The sequence below is a fragment of the Anomalospiza imberbis genome, chromosome 2, assembly GCF_031753505.1.
Source record: "Anomalospiza imberbis isolate Cuckoo-Finch-1a 21T00152 chromosome 2, ASM3175350v1, whole genome shotgun sequence".
In the NCBI taxonomy this organism is placed as follows: domain Eukaryota; kingdom Metazoa; phylum Chordata; class Aves; order Passeriformes; family Viduidae; genus Anomalospiza; species Anomalospiza imberbis.
The window spans coordinates 96524165-96549022 of record NC_089682.1 but is presented as its reverse complement, the minus strand read 5'-3'; the positions used below and the strand labels follow the sequence as shown (position 1 = coordinate 96549022).

Below are 24858 nucleotides of genomic sequence, written 5' to 3'. Positions count from 1 at the left end.
AGTAAGGTGTGCTTTTTAAAACCTTTCTTAGGTAAAGAAAACATACCGCTCTCTTAAGTCTTACATTGTAGCACTTGTGAGCTGTGAATGTTTCTCCTTGCCAAGTCACATGTGATTCTTGAGAGTTTTTGGCTTTGGATCACATACATTATTGATGTACTTAAAAATTGATCAGTCACATTAAATAACATGTTTCTCTTAAAGTCAGGAAGTAAGAAAATGTTTTCATAGTTTCCATCTTCTCCATAGATCAGCTAGAGGTTTATTTAGCCTGAAACAAGTCTAATTTAATTAAGGAGTCTGAAGAGAAAAAATTACTTTTCCAGTTTCAGGATCTTATTTGAGCTAAACTTTTAATTTTGTAGTTACTGTGATGTACATTCACGTTTCCTTTCCCTTCAGCTCTTTCTCCACCACTTTTTTTTTTTCTTAAGGTCAAGAGAGGAACTTCCAGATTCTCTCAGTGTGACATAAATAGACAAGTCTAAACCTAGCCTATTTAATTTTCCACTGCTGTAAAACTGGAGTAATGATAATGATTTAATTTGTGTTCTGAAAACTATTTTTAAAGTACTGTTTTATTTGGAAAGCTAAATTCCTGTTCATAGGAATTAGACATAGACATAGACATTCTTTTAAATAAACCAAAGTGGCTTTTTTACTGCTTTTGACACAACCATCACAATTGGGTATTAATATGCTGTGTTTATACTTTTTAAATAAAAATGCAATTATCTTACCACAATACAGGCATAATTTGTTCTCTGGATATCCTACCTTATTGTCAGTGCTATATGTGACGGAAAGATCACATGTGATCACGTGATGAAATTTACCTTGTGTTTCTGGAAGTTAAAAATGCATTATGTATTTTCACACTACCTGAATTTTTATCAGAGAGCACTGGCAAACAGGGAAAAAAATGTCATACACTGTACTAGTTTTACATTTCCCTTTTCCAAGTATACATTATAATAATTTTGCAGAGGAAATACTATTAAGTCAATTACTTACCCTGTGCTTGGATGAGAATCTTTGTGTGGCATAAATACATGGGGTTTTTTACATTCTTTCTGATTTAATAAAGGGATAAAAGAATAAAACCAAAGGAAATAAAACTTTGTTAATATTGGTGTAAAGTATTTCTTAGTTCAGAATGGGTGTCTTTTCTGAATTCTAGGCTACTGACTCAGCATTTTGATTTTGCATAGTGCACTAGTAATAATGAGGGAAGGACCTGTGCATGGATGGATTTTGTTTGCTTTTGTAGTAGTAGCATTCCATCATGTTATTAGATGCTATACCTGTGCCTGTTTCTAAGATTATCCTAGATGTAGCTGTTACATTTCTGTTTATATTCTTAATATTTGCTAATAATACTTGGCCTTTTTTGTTTCGTTTCTTCTCTCCTTTCAGAATTTGGAAATTAAGACAGATTCAGCAAAAGCTTTAGCTGAATCATTAGACAAAGCTGAATCTCCTACATTCCCCTACCTAAATACACTGCTGCGAATTTTGACCACTCGCTGCATGATGCAAGCTGTTTATTTCTGCTCGGGAATGGATAATGATTTTCATCATTATGGTTTAGCCTCACCTATTTATACTCACTTTACTTCACCTATTAGAAGGTACTTGTATTTTACAAAAATTTCTGAGAAAAGAAATAAGTGATTTATTTGTGAAGAAATGGTGGTGTTGTCCATTAAAAAAAAAAGGTTTCTGTTCAGCGTTAGATTTCAGTTGAAACAGCAGTGGCTTATGTGGCAGTCCATCTTTATGTACACTCCCAGGTTTACAATACACAGCTCCTAGAGTTTAGTAACATTTAAAAAACAATTCAGTAGGAATCAATCTCTAATGCACATGTCTGGCATAGAAATGCACTTCGGGGTCAGTCAGCAGTAGTCTTAGCCAGAGAAGGAGGCAGAGTTTGCTCAGTCATTTTTGAGATTGAAACTGTGTTTAAATTTTGAGGAGACTGAATTGTCCATATGAAAACACTGGTAATTGGGAACTTGCTATTGGCCGCTGTTGCATGCAATGAAATCGTACTTCTTGGAAAAGCACATTAGTTTTTTTGTCTGACCAAGAAGTCACTGAGTTTTGAAGAAAATAATCATTATCATGCTCCTGAGAAACATTTCAAGTGAGTTCTCTTGGATATGGATTAAAATTCCTATGCATTTATATGGATAATTTGTAGAACTTCTAGGAGACCAAATGGTAAATTTTAGTTCTTACCAGATGTATTAAAAAGTTCCTCACCGAAGTACCAGATGTATTAAAATGTTCCTCACTGAAATTCTAATAAGTTATGTAACAAGAAGTTCAAATGTGATTATGCTTTGCAAATCTGTGGCATTGACATACTATTGTACACTAAATTTGTCTAATTTCATGGAAAAGGGAAGAAGGATTGGCTTAAAATGCCATGGTGAAAGATCATTCTTTAGTCCAAAAATTCAACTTTATTTCTTTTTCTGGCACAATGAAGAATTTATCTTAGCAAACAGTATTCTGGCTCTGCAGTGCATCTTTGGTCAGCAAAGAGACAGATGCTGAATTAATAGAGGGAGTTGATAGCAGACTGTCATTATTCCAAAAACTTAGGTCTCTAAGATTCACAAAAACAAACACATGTTCAGTGTGGGACGTGCCCATGGGGAGGACAGTGTGGGAATGTCATGGGAAACTACAGTTGTTTAGCATAAGGCATTTCCCCAGAGTCCTCTGCCCCCCAATGCAAATGAGCACATGCCCATCACCTGTCAGTTTGTGGTTGTCATCTCCCCAAGTTCTGGAAAGTTCTCTGTTCTCGTTGTTTCTAATGGTTCCCTCTGTAAACCACTCCTTCCCTTTTCCCTCATTGGCTCAGTTTATGTTACCTCACCCCTGTTCCTCCCTTACACCCTCTTCCCATTGGATCATTTGTTCCCTAGGCACTCCTTCCCTCCCCAGTTATATACTCTGGCCCCTCCTTTCCCGGGGCTCTCGGAGTCTGCTTTCCCTGAGTGTGGTTGGGTCACTGCTCCTATTTCTGCCTCCCTACTCCTTTGATCAATCCTCAGTAAACCCGCTCGGATTCCAGCAGCTCAAGAGTCTTTCTGTCTTCCTGGTGGGGATTTTAATTACGCTATCCAGGCACCCGTTGACCAGCCAACTAAGGGCCACCCCATGGGACTCAGTCTGGGACTAGCCTTCGGTTCAGAAACTTTTTTATTAATTTTGAAAAACTACATCTTACTATGTCACTGATGATTTTAACCTCATCTTTGCAGGTACGCTGATATCATAGTCCATCGGCTTTTGGCAGTGGCCATAGGAGCAGACAGTACTTACCCAGAACTCACAGATAAACACAAACTAGCAGAGATGTGTAAAAATCTTAATTACCGACATAAAATGGCACAATATGCACAAAGAGCCTCTGTGGCATTCCATACACAGGTAAGTAGTTTTCAGATGTTATGTTCAACTATGGACACTGCTAGGGCAAAATGAAGCAAGAGTGCAGAAATGATAAAGGCTGAGGGATGCTTCTGACAAATAGCTTAAAACATTATTTTGCTCGTTCTGAAAAACTCAGAATGGCATCTTGAGGATTCTTTTAGTTTTGTGCTTTTATAAATTTGAATGCTTAATCCTACAGTAATGTTATAAATGGTTTGTGATTTTAAATCTGCTTTCAGGATATGCTGTGTAATTATCACTAAATATAGATGTGTATTTGAATGTTTTATTTTTCTGAGATAGTGTATCTGTAATTCAGAAGAGAATGTTCTAGTGCTTTTTTTTTTCTTATTTTTGTGTTCTGTTTTTGTTACAGCTGTTCTTCAAAACCAAGGGAGTAGTAAATGAAGATGCATATATATTATTTGTAAGAAAAAATGCAATTGTGGTTCTGATTCCCAAGTATGGCTTAGAAGGAACAGTCTTCTTTGAAGAAAAGGATAAACCAACACCAAAACTGGAGTACAACAGTGAGGTATGTTCTTACTATTATTCTTAAGGTTTGTTCCTAAACACCTTTATTTTTTTATTTGGTAAGCAAGCAGCATGACTAAACTCTATTCTGGTTGGATATTGAAGGATAAGAGAGGCTTTTCTAAATGCAAGTTCATTAATCTCTGGTAGTAATGAATGCCACTATAGTCTTTGTAAGTCTAAATAAGTAGGTCCTGAGGGAATTTGTTTCTGTAGTAGAGAGTACTGACATCTAATTATCTCATTAATTACTGCAGAAAATGTGTGTACCACATATTACAACACTGAATATTCACTACAGTAATTTTTGGTTTATTTTTATTTACATGTAACAATGCTACTTTCATACAAAAATATTTATTTGTATAAAAACATAAGCTGTTGCAAATAATGAGTATTTATACAAAATTTGAACTTTCAGGTGCCATCACTTACTGTCGAAGACACAACACTATGTGTATTTGATAAAGTTAAAGTGAACATTATGTTAGATGATTCCAACATCCAACATCAGAAAATGCGGATGGTCTTGGTAGAACCCAAGGTAAGGCACAAAATTCTCAGAACCGTATTATCCTTCAGTAATGTTAAAAAATCATCATGTGGTAAGATTGAAATTTAACCCAGAAGAAAAAACATAATTTAGCAGCAGCTTGTAATGACTGCTTCATATCCACTCTCAATAAAACACAGGTCTGCCTTCACTGCTTGTTGAAAAGACTGGAGCCCTCTAAATTAAACTTCTGCTCTGGGCCCATCAGGATATTTCCACTGCTAGGAATGATAATGATTTGCGGAAGTAATGTATTGAATTTTACAGTTCTGTAATTAGGTGTCACTCTGAAAATCTGCCCAAATTTGGTAGGGTGTTCTCTTTGTTATAGTGAACTACACTGTATCTGTGATGGGTAGCTCAGCTCTGTATAATTGCTGAGTGTCAGTTCTGTCTTACAACTCCCACAATATAAAAATTGTCTCTTGATAATGTTTTAAGAACTGTAATGTCCTAATAACTGTCTCTAATCTCAAGACTTTTAAAGTTCTAGCTTCTTTGTGCATTTGGGACACAGGGAGTTTCACTTGCTTTCACAATTTAGGCCTGATTAAGTATTTTGCATGACATTACAAAATCGTGCTCTTAGAGTAAGGTACCTGTAACTTTCTTGGTAAACAGATGGTTGCATCAATTGAGTATCGCTTACCACAGAGGAATAAGACAACCCAAAATAAGCAAGAGCTTCTTTCTGTTTATACAATCAAACATGATTACTTTTTTTCCTTGAGAAATCATGTAAATATGTTCTGATCTTCGAGCTGTTGTATGAGCTTGAACCATACAATAGTTTGGGTTGCAAGGACCTTTTAACGATCATCTAGTTCCAATTCCCCTGTCATAGGCAGGGACACCTTCCATGACATCAGGTTGCTCAAAACCCCATCCTACCTGGCCTTGAACACTTCCAGGGATGGAGCATTCACATCTTCTCTAGGAAACTTGTTCCAGTGCCTCATCACTCAGAATAGAGCACTCTTTCCTACCCTCTTTCAAGTGGGAGCAGGGGGAAGCCAGTCCCCCCTTCCCTGTCACTGGATGATGCCCTTGTGAAAAGTGCCTTTTCAGCCTTCTTATAGGATCCTCTTTCAGGTCCTGGAAGGCTGCTTAAAGGTCTCCCTAGAATCTCTTCTCCAGGCTGAATAACCCCAACTCTATCAGCCTTTCCTCACAGGAGAGCTGCTTCATTCAGCCCTCTGATCATTTTCCTGGCCCTCCTGTGAACTCAGTCCAACAGGTCCACATCCTTCCTCTGCTGGGACCCCCAGAGCTAGATGCAGCACTCCAGGTGGGGTCAGAATCCTCTCCCTGTCCCTGCTGCCCATACTGCTTTGGATGCAGCCCAGGAGATGTTTGGCTTTCTGGGCTGTGAGTGCACATTGCTAGATCATGTTCAGCCTCTCATCCACCAGCACCCCCAAGTCCTTCCCAGCAGGGCAGCTCTGATCTGTCCATCCCTCAGCCTGGGTTGAGGTGAATCCCTGTGATTTCAAAAACTGGGACTAGAAAATAAAAATTGTAGCACGGAGGAGCCTGTGTGTTCTGATGTGCATTCACATGCTGAGCTGCCCTCTGCTTCCGCTCACCAACTCTAGCTTGTCAAGAGCTTCTGTTGAGGCCATGACTCCAGTCTGAGGGACACTTTGAAAACAGAAACAAAGTAAGCCTAAAGCAAGCTGATGGTTGGGGTGCTAACAACTGGCTGGCTTTGTCAGGAGGGTCCTGTTGCTTCTCTTTGCCTTTTTCAGCTTTTATTTCAGGTGAGTGTTCTACCTCTTATTGTTCTAAGATGGTAGGTGAATCACTCTTTTAGGCGATTATCTAACTCCAAAGTTTCTGATGTTGGCACAGTGTTTGTAAAAGGTCTGTACAAGTAAACTCAAGTTTTACTAGGATAGCAAAAACTGGATAAAAATGTTCTGACTTCTGTTTTTTTCTTACTGTAGATATCAGGAAATTATATACATGCAAGTCTCTCTGCAGAGGCAAGCGGCAAGGAAGAACCAGAGAAAAAGAAAAAGAAGCTACAAAAATAGCTGGAAATAAGAAGAAATCACAAGTACTTGCATTTACATATTTTTCCCTATGGGCAAAAAAATGCTAGAAGCAGGTTTTGTTTACTTTTTAAATACACATTTTAATAATCTGTAAACAATTTTTTAAAAGCTACTTTTTTATGATGATGAATGCAGAACAAATTTTAAAATCATGTATATCTCCACCTTTGTCCTGTGGGTGAAAATAAATTTTTCTGCAAAGTGAAGGAATGATTGTAGAGTTTCTTGTTACTAGCCTTAAGGAAGGTTTGAGAGTTTGATAGAAGTCAGCACTTCTGTGTATTCTCTTTAGCACCTCAGAACTGAAAGAAGTAATTGAACAACATAGGTATTAAACAAATGTCTTTATTCTGTTTCACTACTCAATTTACAGTTAGACAGGACAGTTAAAGCACTCTCGTTAAAACTACTGATATTAATTTAATGTAAACAATGACCGTTTCGTGCAATGTGTGCCAACCAATGCATTAAGAACAACTACAGAAACAGAATGGTCAAGTGATTTCCATGGTAGTTTGCACAGCAGGTTTCTTCTACAAATCAATTGTACAAACATAATAAAAAAATAGGCATGTTTCATAAAATAAATATTTCCCATCTATCTGAAGACTACAAAACAGGACAAAAAATACAGGCAATCCAGGTGGGGGCATCCTTAATCACTTCTCACATTTGTCCATTTCTGCTCTTACTATTTTCTTAGCTTTAAGAAAATATTAATACAGGGTGAAATTAAATACTTTAGGGATTGCTTTTTTACTTGTGAATACTTCAAAAGCCTCTGATCATTTAATATATTATGAAAATAATCAAAAAACTTAGTTATAAAGTAAAACCAAATCTGAAATTATTCGTGCAACTCAGAAAAATAACACAGCATACTTTGGGCTACCGTGCTTAACATTCATTAAATTTACATTACTATTTCAGTAATCATAATTGCAAAAATTAATCCTTCTTACAGTCCTTTTATTTGATTGTTGCCAAAATTATCATGAGAAACACAAATGACACAAGGTCATATGTAACTCAGACAAGTTGTATTCTGCTTTTGAGTGACAAAACATAGATGCTAAAGCTAAAACATTTTGAAGGCCCTTTTCTATAAAATTAGTTTTCCAGAAGTCTGAGTTCATCTCCTACTTTTAACAAAATTCATTCTGTAACAGTTAACAATTCAGTGTATTTCCAGCTTCTAGTAGAGCACTGTTTGAAGATAATAGAACAGCTAATATACGACACTAGATTCCACTGTCAATCCCACATGCATTACAGAAATAGTGATTAAACTGCTAGAAAGTAAAAATACACATCATGTTTGCTCATTAGATTTCTAAAGTAAGTTTTTTAATGCTTATTTTTGCAATGTGAGAACTACAACCAAGTGATGCAGACAGATGTTTCCCTTAAATATGCTTTTCAGAAAGCCTTCACTAGGAAATCATTAATGAAAGTATTTCAAGAACTGTTCTATTCAAACACACAACTCTCAGGTCTAACACACTGATTTTAATGCCAAGAGATTCTGTTCACACCTCCCCTTTTTGAGGTTTTTTTAAAATGCTGTCTTGCCTTCAAATTTAGATCTGACCAAAAGGTTTCAGGCCTAGTGTGCCAATAGCTGCTCATCAGCCACTGTCTGTCACTTTGGTACAAGCTTTTGTGTGGGTTGTGGAATAGAACAGAAAGCAGAACTTCCATCCAGTATCCTGGGATATCCTTGCTATGAAAAGAGAGGAAGACTGCTTCATCTGGAACACTTGTTAGAATGGACTTCTCTTTTTCATTAATCCAACAAAGTTTACCAGAGCTCTACATAAACAGAGCCCAGAAATACCATGGTATCCCCTTATCTCTTCTTTCCCTCTTGGTCACTAGGGGCACAAGATTACCACACAGATTTTTCCCCCTATTCACATTTATAAATTCCAAAAGGTTATTTTAAACAAATACAAGCAAATTCAACTAAATCTGATTTGATTACACAAAGGGAGTTCTGGGCTTCTGACCCCCCCCTCTCAATCCATCTTTTTAATTCATTGATAGTTTTCTTGAAAGAACCAAAGGTTTGCTTGTATTAATACTTTTGGTAATAAATGGCATGCAAAAGTTAATTATATTTTTAAGAATTCATCTAAATATTTTGGTAATTTCTGTAAGCAACATAATAATACTAGGAATTAAACAAAAGAGTGAAGTAAAAGTATAATGGTTTACTTTTCTAGAAGAAAGGCTGCACCATTTTCTTAGTGATAGTACTGAGACCAATGAATCTTATTGCACCTTCTTTAGGTTCCTTCCAAAGAGTACCAGAGCATCAGTTTGGACATAAGTGTTCTTCAGAAACACTGTAGTGTCAGGTGATCAAGTTTAGTACTAATACAATTAACAAAGCAACAACACCATCTTTTAATTTTAAGGTAACCAATAATACAGTTACTTAAACCTAACATCACAGATTTCTGTCAAACCAAGGAAAAGGCTGTTCAGAGTATTACTAAACAGCTTCTTTTGACATAAAAGTCATTTTACATTTCTAAGAGAACTAAACTTGGCGTTTGCTCTCATCACACCCCAGCAGTTCACTTCTGTCCAGTGACTTACTCTTGGTACTAGTGGTAGTATTTATGAAGCCACACAGTATCTCTGGTTGAAGAAAAGCAATCCAAAACCAAACTAATACCCCTTCCACTTTTTCTTTCCCACAAAGAGGAATATCCCTCATGCCTTTAGGAGGGACAAATCTTAAAATGTAAGTGATTTTGCAGTTACACTGGTTCCTATGCAAGTTTTCCTAGGCTGCTCATGGAATCCACCCTAGTCACAGAAGGAATACAATTCTGAAAAAAACACAGTTGTTTCTCTGTACCAAATCTAGACACTTTAATTTTCAAAAAGGATCACTTAATGACAGTAATAAATTTCTTAATAAGACCTAAAAAATCCCACATTATTTAAACACTCCCTTAATATATACCAAACAGTTTATTACATTTGCATTATAAAAGCAAAATAGTATATGTAATCCAGGTAATTGAGGTCATAAGTATAAAAATTTATTAGAAACCACAGATTAAGTTCTCCATCAGAAAACTACATACCACTTCTGTGAAATCCCTGAACTTGACTTTCATTTTTATGTTTCCAAGCAGAAATGTTGCAAGTTGCATTTTGACCAAATACTGTGCTATGTGTTTTGGCTTTTTGAAAACAGGATTGCTTCTCTGGAGATTTTGTTCTCAGCAAGTGGTTGTCCTTATGGCTTAAAACAGAACACTCCTAGGTGAACAAGAAAAAGTTAGTTTTAAAACCATTTTAACAAAAATTCTCCAAAAAAACAAGATCCAAGATTACTAATTATACTGCAAATTTCCAAGTACAGTAAGTACCTTAAGTACCAACTCTACCCTTCTGAAATGACAAAGAAATGAAGTAACACGTTTTCTCTACACAGATCTTTGAAACATGCTGTCTGCAAGAAATACCTCATTTCAAGGCTCACATGAATGTCTGAATGAGACTGACTTGAATCTTTCAGCCAGCAATGTCTATGCTTTTTTCTTTTCGTTCCCTGGGGATTCTCAGTTGTAAGATCTGAATGAAGCACTTAATGGCTTCACACTTTACTCCTAATCTAAAATGCAAAATTTGGCTTTTAGTCAGGACCCAGCAGTTCAAAGACTAACAGTGGGAAAAGGCAGCTGCGTGACATTGGCAAGTCCTTCTAGGACGGGTTTGATACCAGACAAGTGATTCTGGTAAGTACATGCACACATAAAATCCATGTCCAACAGGGTGACTGGGGCAGGAGCTTAAATGAGTATTTTTAGAAGTTAATGACAAAATATCTGTTGTTCTTGTAAAGGTGCATTTGTCCTGGTCTTAAATGAACAGAGTTTAAAACTTGATGCCAGTGGTCTGTAAGACACCATCAGTCAGCACTTCCCCTCGGCAGAGAAGTGGCTTTTACCACGTCACATCCAGAAGTGAAGTTAGGCCTGAATGGGTTTACTTGATTTTTTTATAATCTGGTACTAATGGTCAGTACTGTGTCCCACTGAAGGACTTTCAAGACATAGCAGACCATAAACTACTGAGTTTGTAGCACCATGTGACTATCATTACTGAGAGTACGTGATCTTTGCTCTCTTCTCCAAAGAAACTAGCCTTGCTTTCAATTCTCTGGAAGAAGTAGAAATCTTTCCTATCAGGCACAAGATTAAGGGGTTAGGAACTTCGCTAGATATGTATTATCTTTTGTAATGTGTTTTTCAGATAGGTCCTCAAAGGGCTTGTGAAAAGACTGTATCCACGCAGGAAGTTCCCCACCAAGTCAGCATGCCAGATATGGTCTAGGATTTGATGTTAAGTTTATAAAAATTAGCAGCAGAGAATTTTCCCCAGAAATGGCCTTCTCCACAGGCACAAGTTTAAAACTTAGCAATAAATGAAGCAGCAAGAACAAAAGAAACAAAAATTAGAGACAGTCTACAATAGTCATGAACAGACTCACTACAACTATTCATGCATGTATCTCAGTTTCCTCCAAAACAACAGTTACTTTTATCATAAAACATTAATTTTTTTGCCAGTTTAAGATATTTGTCCTGCATCTATTCAACATAGTCTCTGAAATGACACTACAGTAACATCTTTATTATGATCTGATAGTCTCTTCCCTCATGCTTCCTGAAACCAAATAAAATGGGGAACAGATGCTTTAGATGGGAAGCCTATCACTTTTTTACCACAACTCCTACCTTTGTTCTAAGCAGCTGAGATTTATTCTGAAACACGATAGCGTTTACATCATTTTCTCTGCAACTGTTTTCAGCCCCTGCAGTATCCATAATGCTGTTTCCACAAGTCTGTGTATTGTAACCACTGTCCACCTGAAATCAAAAAGCAGGGCTTGAAAAATGTACTGTCATTTAACACAAATAAATCCCTCAGATACCCGATATGATTTGCATTTGATTAGCAGAACTTAATCCAACAAACCAACTATGACTGGTTAATAACAAAATCAAATTGGAAGCAGGTCTGTCAGCATTAGTTTGGATCAAGTTAAATACACTAGTGTACATAGCAACACAAAAATAATTACTATGCTAACTCCACTGAAAGAGGGGATGAAGGGAAAGGATAAAAGTCACAATAACGCTTGTAGGTCATATCCAGTAAGAGAAAATAACAATTACTTCCAGATTGGTACACTTATTCCAACTTATGTTGAGCTCAGTTTTACAAAGAAACACAAAAATGTATTTTCACCTGAATACTACTGTTATCACAAGGAATTGCGCTGCTTTCTGCAAGAGGTGACATGCACATGCGAGAGCTTTCAATACTGAAAGTAATGCCTGTCATAAAGCTGGTCATTGGTGTATTGCTGCTGCCAATTGTTTCTTTCATCCAAGTGTTTTCCTCTGACACTTCAGCTGCATCAGCCATGTCTACAGTATTATTTTCTTTTAAGCTTTCTATATCCTGAAGTGATGACAACCTTTGATGACAACCTTCTGAGTGATCTGGTGCAATAGACACAGTTGCCACCACGAGATGTGTACCATGTGCAAAAGTATCACTGTCTTCTTGATGTACATTTATTCCATTATCCATTTCTGGGAACCGAGCTTCTGCTGGAGAAGTATTTTCCTTGTCTTCCTCATCCTCATCGTGATTCTCAACTGCAATTGGTATTCTAATGACAGAAGTCTGATATTGGGCAGTTCCTCTACAGGCTCCAAGTCTCATAGGAGAGCAATTTTTAATCGGAGAACAGCCATCTATGTAAGGACTCCTCGTACTTGGGGGTGTCATTCTACTTGAGGAAGAAGGAATGTCTGGAGAACGAAATGTAAATTTTCTTTGGTCTGAAAAAAAATGAGCAAGTTTAACTTCACCTGATATCCAATAGAAAAAGTCGTCATTCTCAAGGCCCTGCAGTCCACTGAATAATTTACAGCCAACTACAAAGTATTTCACTGACTGTTGCCTCCCAACCCAACCAAACAAGCAACTCCAAAAACCAAACCCACCACCCAAACATTTCAGCTACCATGGTAAAGGCAAGTTTTTATCCCACCAAATTTCTATGACATGATTTGCTGTATTGGAGACCTTGTATTTTTAAATGTCATTACTATACAGTATTCAAAGGGAAATGGGTGAAGGCTGGTTTAGTGTAGTCCATTAGTCGCCCATTTGTTTTTTCCTAAATGAATATCAATACACAATCTATAGCAATTTAAATTTTTGGCAGCAATGAAGTTTAAGATCAAACAAGTGAGAAAACACCTGTGCAATTTCCATATATAATGGTGTAAAATACCATTAATCAAAATGTGTAAAAGTATACATATATATGTATACATAAATATGTAAATATATATTATACACGTGTACATAAAAGTATACATAAATATGTATAATCATGCCAAACATGTCCAATCATGTATGAATAAGGCATTAAGCCTTATCAGGTATGGACACAGCATGAAACAGTGACATTTTCTAGAGCAATAAGGACACAAAATGTGATTTCTTCATTAGTCATTTCATTTCAAATAATCTTCATGATGGCATGATTTGAAAGCTCAAGCTAAACATTCTTTGCCCATTCACATTAAAATGCTTCAGGCTGGACCAAAGCAGAATTGTAACCCAACTGAATTCAGGCATGTGGCTTTAAAACCCCTCCTACACTAGATTAAATTAACCCTTTTAACTTTTCCTCATTCTTATTGGGTCTCAATGCCTTCTTCCGAAATATTTTCCCTAGCTGATCAGTTGCAAGCACATACATTTCATTGTTTCACATATTTCACTGCTGAACAGCAGATGTGTTATATAGGAGACTGCTGGTCTGCCAAGCACAGAAACTCATCTCCAAACAGAAAAACATTCCACTAAGAATTTAGTTTTATTATAAAAATACATTAAAAATAGAGTAATACATGTACAATTAAATCATACCTGAGAGTGGTGTTTTTCTTATGTGAAAAGCAATTGGTGAAAAAGCAGGAGAACCATTAGGTGCAGGAGACCCCTCTGAAAATGGGGGACTGGTTATACTTCCCAGACTATAAGCTCTTGTTCCTCCCTGAATAGGACTTGATGAAAACTGACCCTTCAGAATAAAAAAAAATAATCAAACCCACAGAGCATTATTTTCATAATGTAAACTGTGGCTAATATGTATATATAAAACTGTTCTAACTAAAATGCTTACTATAGCAGCACTGGGAAAGACTAACCCTTTACAATGACAATCTCTAGTTCAGCTTAAATATTCCAATTGCAGCTCTTCACCAGGACCTTATGCCTCCACACAGGGGAAAAGAGCAATGGACACAAACTGTCACCTAATACCAGGTGGTGACACTGAATACCTAATACCAGGTGGTGACAAACAGTCCTATAAAATAGGACTATTTTATCCACTATATTTAGGAACTATGAGAAATGTAAATAGAGAATTAATGCTATGTGTGTATCTAGTCAAGTGTTTAAATTTCTTACTCATATCATTGCAGAGGAAAGTCAGCCACTATTTATATTTATAGCCACTATATATATTTATATATTATATATATTTTAATATAATCCAGTCTACTTAAATCAGCAGTATATACAAAAGAGTTTCTCTTTAAGAAAAGAGAATGACCTTGCTTAAGACTAGCATGCAAGCAAACAAACAAAAAATAAACAAACAACAAAAAACCCAGACCAAAATCCACCCCCTCACCTCCCCATCACTTCTGGCACTACAGGTATATTGTAGAAATTCTCTGCTAAGTTACTTTTTTTTTTTTAAGCAACACTATCCTAGTGTAGGTAGGTTTTTTCCATGCACTTCAAACTACCAAACAGATGAAAATACATCACCTAAACCACTTTAGCTATGTTCACATGGGAATAAGGTTCATCTTGTTTAATTTAAAAAATGGCATTACAATCTGTGTTCTAATAAATGTCTATTCATCTGAAAACTCTGGCCAATGGGAAAGAAAAAGGCATATTTAGCACTGCACTTCAAAGATCAGCAAGTAATTTCTTTCACTATAAATGCGTTTATGAGATTTAAAGGAAATATAATTATATCACATGTTCGTATCAACTGGTATTGTAGGCAGCAGTTAATGGATTTCAACATGGATTTTTGTAGACACATTTTATGAAAAAAAACGATTTTAACACGCTTTCAGCAAGTCTCTTCTATGTTTTAAATCCTACTTCCTTTTCATAACAAAATTAAAACATAATTCCCAATACAAAAGAATAGCAGCATAACAAAATAATTTACAATAAGAAAAAAGTAATATATTCTTTCAAGACTTTTGTTCACATATTTTTTTTAAGAATTTGAAAAACCAAAAAAACCCACAAAACCCCAAAATTTTAATTGAACACCTACTCTCTCATAAAATACATCCCACCCAGCCCACAAAACAGGCTACTTACTGAACTAGATGTGTCCAGGGGGCTTCTGCACCGGACTGGAGATAATTCTATTGAACAAAGCACTCCAAGTGGCTGACTACCACATGGACTATGCAAAGAAGGGGACAAACATGCAGATACATTCCCATTTTCTTCTAAAAACAGCTTTCTTCTGAGTGATGAAGAGCTCAGATTTTCCTGAGACTGATCTGCAAATTCATCAGTTCTAAAATATTCACCTAGAAATGTGGGGAAAAATTGTTTCCAATACGAATGTAGAAAAAAAAATTCATTCCATTACAGAGACATATATAATTAAATTAAAACATTTAATATAATTTACCAATACAGCAACTAAGTAATCTGTTTAGGCATCTAGCCCGAAGTATTGCTTGTCATCCCTACAAAAAGTCACCTCTGTCTACGAAAGGTTGTTCCATTTCTGCCTATCATCCCTTAATACTGAAGTCTGAATAAAAATAAAAAGAATTAAAAAAATTTAAAAAATAAAAAATACTGGCTTCTATTTACTTATTAATCTTTCTCCAGAACTGTATTATTCCTCACATCTGAGCTGTCAAACAGGGATTATTTTACTACCTAAGCAAACCTAGATTCTTTTTCAGGTCTCCCATACGCTTTAATGGTCTTCATGATACATCCAGAGGCAAACCGGATTAGAATTGAAGAAAGTACAAGTAGTTAGCTGTTTACAGTAGGAAAGCACAAACTATGACCCATTAAAATATGCTCAGATTTACCAGATTATTTTAGATTTTTTTTTTCCTCTTGCTCTATTCTAACTGGATATTCCCTGTAGGAGAAATTTTTCATGAACTCCCAAACTACGTATTGATGGAAGCATTTGTTAAGACAAAACAATGGCCATAAATATGTTTTGCTGGCCCACAGTCATGGTTCTGAATTTCAGCACTGCGATAGGAGCATGCAGCCAAAATGCTCTGAGCTGGCTGTACCCACTGTTCCCACCTGTGAGCTGTAAGATCAGGCCCTCCCAGCCCCCTTGCCTGAGAAGGTGGCAGCAATTGCTTGATGCAGATAATCAGACAGTTAATTTGGACTCCTGCCTCCTCACTCAGCAGTCATGGCTTTTTTGCCACCACACAACTTCTAGGCCCCACCATGGTTTCAGGTGCACTAAAGCCAGAGTTACAGCTCAGCTTTACTCAAGGCAAGGCTGGGCTTTGAGACTCCTGGCCTGCATCTGTACAAACAGCTCTGGTAAGACAAATTACTGCTCTGTTTGGGAGAGGCACAGGCTATCTAGAATCACAGAGCATCCTGAGTTGGAAGGGACACACAGGGATCACTGAAGTCCAACTCCTGGCCCTGCTCCCAAGAGTCACACCATCTCCCTGAGAACATTGTCTAAACGCTCTTAAACCCTGCCAGGCTGGTGCTGTGACCATGTCCCTGGGAAGCCTCTTCCAGTGCCCAACCACCCTCCAGGTGAGGAATCATTTCCTAAAATCCAACCTAAACCTCCCCTGACACAACTTCAGGCCATTCCTACAGGTCCTGACAGTGATTACCAGAGAAAAGAGACCAATGCCTGCCCTTCTCTTCCCCTCATGAGGACATTGTAGAAGGCAATGAGGTCTACCCTCAACCACCTGCAGGCAGAACTATTTCCAGTTATGCAGTAACTGTCTAGAATACATACTTAGAACTTTCATTCAGACATTTCATTTTCAGTATTTCATAAGACAAACCCAGCCAACAATACAAAACCAAGTTTTCTATTTAGACATTCATAATTAAATTTAGATATTGCATGACATACCTAGTATTTTCTCTAAATTAAAATCCACTGGCAAAGACAGTACTGTCTGACAAGCAGCTGCAATGAATAAAACCAACAAAATTAGCTTACAGTGACCTTTTACTAAAGCTGTAGAAACAAAAATTTACTTTCAAATTTCACTGCAATTGAGGTATTTAAATTACATTTGCAATAAGGAAAAGTGTTAATTAAGGTACGATTCTGATCTGACAACACTGCATGCAGCACACTAGGCTTAGAGATAAAAACCCAAGAATTTTAAGAATGCCTCTCTAGAGGCTTTTATGTTAACTGAGAACAGAGGTCTCTGAAGAAAGGAAGGATTCAAAACGAAGTGGCAGAAAAATAAAAACACATTGGGGGAAAAACGGTAACTATTTATCTAAAATGATGCAGTTTAAAAGATGTGTTAAGATTTCTGATATTTATTTGGCATAGAAAATAATCATGATTCTCTAACCCAAAACAATCCAGCATATAAAAGCTTTTTCAAAAATGTAATTTACTTGTAAATCTGAAGCTCACATTCACTTTTTAATCCAGAACAAGTACAGACACTGAGTTGGAGAAAATGCACTCCACAGTCTACAGGGGACTTTTTTTTTTACTTGAAAAAATACAGAGTATAAGAGAATTAAATTCCATACAATTCAAGAAGAACTGTTTCTCCAGTAACTCTAACAAACAAATAATTTTCTTTTGAAATTAAATATCTATTGAAAATGCATTATTTTTGTTCAGAGAAAGTCTGCAATTTTAAACATTGCCTTTTACTCACCATTGCTTTTCCCAGGCTGCAAGCTCAGCTGTCTTCCAATCGGAGAAATGTTATTTATATCTATGGCTGGAAAACATAGAACTTAAATTTAAACATGCACTGCACATAGTTTTGAAATGTAGCAACATTAAGTTAGAATACTTAATACAAACAAATTTTTTGCATCAATGTTTGGAAGAGATTAGAAAGGAATACTGAGAAAAGCTTATCATTATAGCTACCAAGAGAATTTCAGCATGTTTCTATTCAAAAAAAGCTTAGTGAGTAGCATCAACATTGCCCAAAACTTTGTCTCCTCCTGTGTCTACATGACAGAGATTTAAAACAAACTAGTTCATGCTTGGCTAAACAGGCTGTGTTCAAGTAAAACACATTTGCAGAAAATCATTTCGTCTGGACTGGAGAAAGTTGAAGATACACTTCAACTTTTATGTAACTGAAGAACACAGACTATTTTCTTTCTCCATTCACTTTACCAGATTTCAGATTATGCTTTATGTTCTCTGCCCTTAAAGTGACCATCTTACAACAGATAATTAAAAAAAAAAAAAACAAAACCAAAAAACTATCCACAAGCTGCATCTCCTTGATCAAAAATTTAACAGCTTAGCCTTTTCCCAATCTTCTAAAAATCCCCACTTATTTGACTTTCATACCAAACAACAAGGCACACTAACAATACTTTACAGCTTACATTTTCCATCTTGTAATCAATTTGTTCTGTATTCTGCTGGTTATACATAAACCTCAGTAAGAGCATTAAGAACAAAATCTAAGAGTGTCATAAATGAAACAAACTTACAAAACCCACCACTAGTGGCAGTGAACTAGCAGGATGACAACAGGAATTTATGCTGCTAGTAAAGGTAAAAGAATACAGAATTCTATTTCCAATATGCTATATGGTGAGGAAAGCAGTTGGAATAAGAGGATGTGCAAATATCTGAAGAAAAAGGTGAAGTAGAAGACTTGGCTACTGCCACTATCAACACAGTTGATAGTTACAGACACAGATTTATGTGTGCAAATTAAAATGCTTGCAGAGAGATTATTAATGGAGAAAAATTTAAGAACAAAGACCAAGAACATAAGACTTTCAATTAATAAATAATTTTTAAACAAAGAAAGCACTTTGAGACAATCAGTTGTGCCATACTTTATCCCTGGTTCTTAAAATTTAAATTGAGGTTATAAAAAAAATATGCATGATAATTTCTCCAAAAGCTATATTATTTTGGGTGGACACACAAAAGCAACTTACATTTAGTTGAATTAAACTGAGAAACTTGCTTGCCTTCATGTTCAATCCAAGGAGAAGGAACTATGAGCTTTTTTGTGAAAAACTGGAGTAGAATAAAAACAAACCATCTTAGCACTTTTTAAAATTTTCAACTTTAAATTTAGACTAGTACCCTGAACAAGAAAAAAAAAAATGTTCTACATTTCATTATTTTAGGCCCAAAGAGGTTAAAGAAAAAACAATTTGAAGACCCCTATGTTCTTTATGACCCATAGCACCTCAGATCTTTCAGGTCTGCAGAGTGAAAACTATACACAAGTTTCATTTAACTGCAATCACTCATTTTAAAGATTGAATTGTCACTACCATGTTTCTTGCATAATAGTTTAAAAAGAATTAGTTTAAAATTTTCAGTTTGTTAAGTTTTATTTTGACAGTTGAGCTATTTCACAGAAGTGACAGACACTGCAGTAACAGTAAAAGTGATAAACCAAGGCTTTTTGGCAACATTATTAGTGTTAGTGTATTTGGCTAAACTGGTTAGTGGTAAAACACTTTTGAGTACTGGCAGTTCAGTTTTTTTCTGTGTACCAGAAACTCTGACTACCATCACAGCTGCACTGAGAAACACCCTGATGCTGAGGAGACAAACACTATCACAAAGCTTAAAGAAACACATGGCAAATGCTGTTCTCAAATAAATGCAAGACTCAAAAGTAAATAAAAAAAAACTCAGCTTGAAACACACAACTATTAAAGATATAATTTTTATCAGAGAGAGTTTCAAGCTATCCAGCTGCATAATCCATTAGGTTACACCTCACAAAGAGGTAATACCACTTTTAATACAAATCAAATTTAGAATAACAGAGCATCTTAGCTGCAGGTCAACAGCTCCTTTTTGGAATCATAAAACAGTTTTTGTTTGTCGAGATAGAAAGTGACAGACCTGCCTATCAGAGACTTATTTTATTTATTTTTTAAACTGAAAATAACATTGAAGATTTCTGTACTGAATACTTTAAATATTTCACTCTTCCTTCTCTGCTAGCCAAATGAATAGTGAAAAACAAAATGAAAAATGGATGGGAAAATACAAGGTACCAGAATAAAGTCTTCCACCCAGAAAAGCAGACTTTGGAAGAAATAAAAAAAAACCCCACAAATTCTTCAATATTTCAAAAAATGCAGTATCATTCCTTCTGTTACTGTAAACCCCAAATTCTCAATCTTTGTTTCTAGCCTGAAGTTAATAACAGTTATATTACAGGTATATTACCACTAGCCAAGAAAAACGAAATAAAAAAATCTCCTGTTTTGACCTACACATGTCTGAAAGAAGAGGGGAAGAAAAGGAGTGTGTGGATTCCAGCTACAACTGCAAGGGATGAGGGTGCAAAATTACTTTCTTACTGAAATATAACAGTCTTCTGGGTTTTGGAATCCTGTAGAAGATGTGGATCTTTTCTGTAGACAAATCAATATTTGATAGCACAAAGTTTTATTACCTCCTCAATAGCTTTTTGCCTTCTGTCTTCTGTCTCCTTATCAATTCTAAGTAACAAATGAAAAACAACTCAATTATCAAAACCATCACATAAGTAGGAAAAGATGTTAAATCCAGCCATATAATAATTTATAGATGCTCAAGAGAAACTTTATAAATTAAATTGCAATAAACTCTCAATCTTATGATGTTTTTTACTCTTACATGCAATAATCTCATAGTATGAATTTATAAATATAAATGCACTTCTCAATTCAGTTGATTTGAAAAATATTTGTACCATTTAAAAGTGCATAATAGCAAATATTCTGTTTACTCAGCATATCTTGACAAAAACTTAATCATTACTGATCTTCCAAAATGATGTCATATGAATGTATTTTACTATTAAAGCTCACATGAGATTAGACTTGCACTATAAAACCAAGCAGACTAAAAAAATGAACTGTAAGGAATTAAAGGGCAACTGAAAACACTCCTGGAATTGGCACACTCAAACTCCTGACACAGCCTACTTTCCCAGCAGAGTTCTCTCTAGTCAAATACCCAGTCTGCCACAGCTTCTTCAGTATCATATTTCAGTTCTAACAATATTTCCTTGAGCAGCTTTTAACTTAAGTTTTTTAAAAAAATATTGTAGTTCAGTTACTTCATGATGTGTGAGAATCTATATTTATATTTCCTCTAATGGTCACCTTCAAGCCTGACTTTCAGTTACCACAAAGTAATTTACTGTAAAATTTTTTGAAGCTTATAAATATTTATCATTTACAAGCTTCAAAACCACCCAATACCTTCATTCACAGTTCATACACCTGAATTACCCTTGAATAATTTTAGAAATCAGTCAGATAAGATATTACTAGATACACAAGCACGCATAGATGTGACAAATACATAAACTCTCACAGCTCTCTCTTTTATTCTTATCAGACTTAAAATACATCTGCAATGTTTGGACATGCCACCTTCAATAACATCCGCCTGATGATGCTAAAGCAACAGCTCTATGGAGGCACTTGCAGAGCTATTGTACCAAAAAAACAAGCATACAATCACTGTGTATTCCTTTATATGTATGCACCTAAACATGCAAGCATGGACACAGCAGATCTACACATAGTAAAATTAGCCTCTTTCTAGTCACAGCAGATGATTAAAAAATAAAAATGAACTTTAGTGATTATGGAACAGTAGGACAAACTGAAAAGGACCCACTGAGACAATGCATGTTTATATCTATAGGCCATGTCACTCATCATCACTGGAACTGTCACCCAAGTCACCTCCATTAAAGCTAGTTTGTCTGAGTAAGGTTCCAGAAACAATATAATTAAAACATAAGGCTTAAGGCTTTAAAATGCACAAAAAGCATTAGTCTGAAACCTACTGGCTGCTAAAGGAAGGACAGGAAACATTAAGACTTGGTGATTCAGATACAGTTATAGTCTGGGAACTATAACTGCGAACAGTTATGGTCCTACAGCTTCTATTATTCAAAAAGAGAGAGGTAGATTCAGTCAGACACTAAAAACAGTAAGTTACTTCACAGTGTTTTTTATGATGAGGGTGTTGAAACACTGGAACAGGTTGCTCGGAGAGGTAGCAGATGCTCATCCCTGGAAACATCAAGGTGGATGCGACTGAGCAACCTGATCTAGACAGGACTGGTTTATTATTCTGTTCCTGCAGTGCTTCATGCCACAAGGAGAAGTTCTTTCTGCAAGTTTGTATCTGAGAAATGTACAGAAGAGTCTACAGGATTCACCACTAGGGCTCCCCTTGGCTATTTTCACTTGGTATGTCATTCTCTACCACCCGCATGCAAAATTATCCCTCAAGATAAGCTCCAAACACCAAGACTGTTTCACCCACCCGTTTTCCTCCCGTTATTTTCAGAGAAGGGAAAAAAGTTGGGATAAGGTCCTCAAACTACTTCAAGTAACTAGCACTGGAGCCCACTCCTTCACATTAAGCCTAATCTATACCTTCAAAAGAGACTGCTGGGGCTTCCCCAGCTAGTTTCTCCAGCACGTCTACCCTTCTGCAGGAGCCCCAGGGACCAAAGAAACCTCACTATGGAGCATTCTGAGAAGATAAACTGTGTTGTAAGAAGGAGTAGAAGACGTAGCCCAGTAATGATCACTGGCAAGACATTTTCTTGCTTCCACTAGCTGCTTTTATCTGGCTGTCTTCCAAACTGCAATCAGAGTGGATCAGCAGCTCTTAACATTAAAAGGAAGCAACACAGAGGTAAACTCAACTAAATATTATATTCACATAATGTAAAAAATTCTGTTAAAAGACTTTTATAAAAAGTCTTTAATGCTATGCTGAAATGTTAATAAAGCAAAAGAACAAGTGTTCTAGTATTAAAGTTACGTTAGCTGCATAAAAATAGATTGTAAGTTACCTAGCATGGCTCAAATACATTCCTTGGCGTCGAATGTCTTCCGAGTCTATTTCCACAGGATTTATTAGAGCAAGCTGATCAATAGACCATCTGAATTTTCCTGGTGTCTAAAAAAAGAAACAGGCATCTTAATGCTTGCTATTCTAAAAAGATAAAGATAAAACCACAGGACAAATCTCAGTGGAACAATACAACCACAGTTTCCATATAGTTTCTGTCAAAAGCAATCAAAAGTGTTTCTATTTAAATGATCTATTCAAAAAAATTAAGCAAGTCAGGCTTCTTATCCTGCTGGTAGTGGTATTACAATGATTAACAACATAATATTAAGCTGGTATTGACAAACAGAGGTGTCAGTTTCTTCTCAATTCCTACGGACATGTCTACTAAAGATACCTTACTTGGCACAAACTTAAATTGCTTCTTCAGTCCAAACTGTGGTTCCACAAAAACTCAGTATCCTAACCCAAGTTATCCAAATAAAAGAGCAGTCTTCCTTTCACTTCCCATTTCCAAGAAGACCAGAGCTGCAACGTCTCCCTCATAAATACCATACGTAGGGCACAACAAAATCCAATTCTGAAATAAGAAGATTCACCCCTTTATTTAATAAGGTACTGTTCAAATATATTTGGAAAATGATCTACCAAGTGAGTCTTTTTAGTTTCATTAGCAGATTCACCTGTACTGCTTAACAGAAAGCAATTTCAACTGCAAACCAGTATGTAATTTGCAAAAAAAAACCAGCTACAGATACACAAAATAATTGACTTGAATACACAAACAGCTCACAACATAAGTGCAATTAAGTTTTGTTTGCAACCAGCCTACTCAGCATGTAAGTAGGAACTGGTTTTCTGCACTGTAAGTAGGACCAGAGTACCACATCAACAACTAGCCTTTATCTACTTTCTACTGGGTTTAGCACCCAATCACTCATATCTAAAGACAAAATAAATTTAGGCAGGGAGGAAGACTAAGTGGCAATATTAGTATTTAAAAGCAGCATAGTTCTGCGAAGAGAAGAAACTCCAAATGCCACCAAAGTTCTTTAGCTTGGTACATATGTTGCAGTACACTAAATAAAATACCCTTCTTAATGCATTTGAAAATATTAGCACTACATCTGTACAGTCACACAACTAACGACCAGATCTTACCGATGAAGATTTCGTTGACTTGAAGACTGAAGGACTGGAAACAATCTGCTCCTGAAGAGTGTAATAATCACTAGGACTTTCAAAAGGATTCAGGACCGTGACTCGACCTGGAGTTTCTGGTGTTATCTGCATTTTAGCTTCTTCAATATCACCCATAACACTAAGCTATACCTGAAAAACAGGGAGAGCAAAATTAAGGAAAACAATTAAATCACACTTCTGACATTTTAGGGCCACCCTGAAGGCTTTGTGCAGAGAGAATTAATCACTTCAAGGCACCAGCAACATTTCAAAAGCGAAGTTTGCTATGGGTTGGACCTAATTACATAAAGTTGATAAATAAAGCCGGTACGAATTACAAGTTACAATTACGAACAAACAGAAACTACGAAAACGAGTTAAGAAAGAACATGAAAAGAGGGATTAAGAAAAACCAAGCAAACACCCAAACAAGGGTAAAACAACAAGCACACAAGACAAAAATCCAACGAACAAACAAAAAAACCCAACCAAGCACCAGAGGTGACCAAACAGCCCCAGCGGCCGGGGCAGCAATAACGCCCCGGGCAGCTCCCGCTCCGCCCGGGCGCTAAAACCGCCCGCCCTCCGCCTCAACGGGCCGGGGCAGCTCCGGCGGGAGGGAGGGCAGCTCCGGCGGGACGGAGGGCAGCTCCGGCGGGACGGAGGGCAGCTCCCGGCCCCGGCCGCTCCCGCGCCTCCAGCCGCGAAGGGGACGGGAGCCCCGGGGGAAGCGGCCCCACTGAGCCCCTTCTCACACTTCGCCCCGGGACGGTGCCACCGCGCCGAGCCGCTCGCCGCTCTCCCAAGCCCCGCCGCCGAGGAGGCGATGCCGGGAAGGCAGGCCGGGTGAGCCGGGAAGGCAGGCCGGGTGAGCCGGGAAGGCAGGCCGGGTG

The 24858-nt window shown here is 36.8% G+C and overlaps 2 protein-coding genes across 4 annotated transcripts in view; one reads left to right on the top strand and one right to left on the bottom strand.

Moving 5' to 3' along the window:
- The window catches only part of DIS3 (DIS3 homolog, exosome endoribonuclease and 3'-5' exoribonuclease), a 20075-nt gene extending 13272 nt beyond the window's left edge, over positions 1-6803 (top strand). The window contains exons 17-21 of the mRNA XM_068182310.1: positions 1417-1631; positions 3282-3450; positions 3830-3988; positions 4409-4531; positions 6487-6803. Of these exons, the coding sequence (XP_068038411.1) occupies positions 1417-1631; positions 3282-3450; positions 3830-3988; positions 4409-4531; positions 6487-6576 (756 nt within the window). The 3' untranslated portion in view covers positions 6577-6803. The remainder of the gene's footprint in view (positions 1-1416; positions 1632-3281; positions 3451-3829; positions 3989-4408; positions 4532-6486) is intronic.
- On the bottom strand, positions 6652-24858 carry BORA (BORA aurora kinase A activator). 3 transcript variants are annotated; one of them, XM_068182311.1, is made up of 13 exons: positions 24721-24858; positions 23945-24115; positions 22785-22891; positions 20373-20418; positions 18886-18967; positions 17625-17690; positions 16847-16903; positions 15064-15281; positions 13576-13729; positions 11872-12473; positions 11358-11489; positions 9699-9876; positions 6652-6899 (listed from the first exon to the last, which is right to left on the bottom strand). In XM_068182311.1, exons 2-13 carry the CDS (start codon positions 24098-24100, stop codon positions 6886-6888), a joined length of 1812 nt encoding a protein of 603 aa, XP_068038412.1. In that variant the 5' UTR covers positions 24101-24115; positions 24721-24858; the 3' UTR covers positions 6652-6885. The 3 variants fall into 3 exon arrangements, with proteins under 3 accessions (XP_068038412.1, XP_068038414.1, XP_068038413.1); XM_068182313.1 differs by lacking the exon at positions 24721-24858 and adding an exon at positions 24462-24575; XM_068182312.1 differs by lacking the exon at positions 24721-24858 and having other exon boundaries at positions 23945-24443.

Bases quoted from the DNA above. Each gene is read 5' to 3' on its own strand.
- BORA (XM_068182311.1), bottom strand. From the start codon at position 24,100: ATGGGTGATATTGAAGAAGCTAAAATGCAGATAACACCAGAAACTCCA. The intron at 18,968-20,372 runs GTAATAAAACTT...ATTCTACTCCAG, and splicing joins GGCAAAAAGCTATTGAGGAG to TTTTTCACAAAAAAGCTCAT. The intron at 16,904-17,624 runs GTGAGTAAAAGG...TATTCATTGCAG, and splicing joins GCAGCCTGGGAAAAGCAATG to CTGCTTGTCAGACAGTACTG.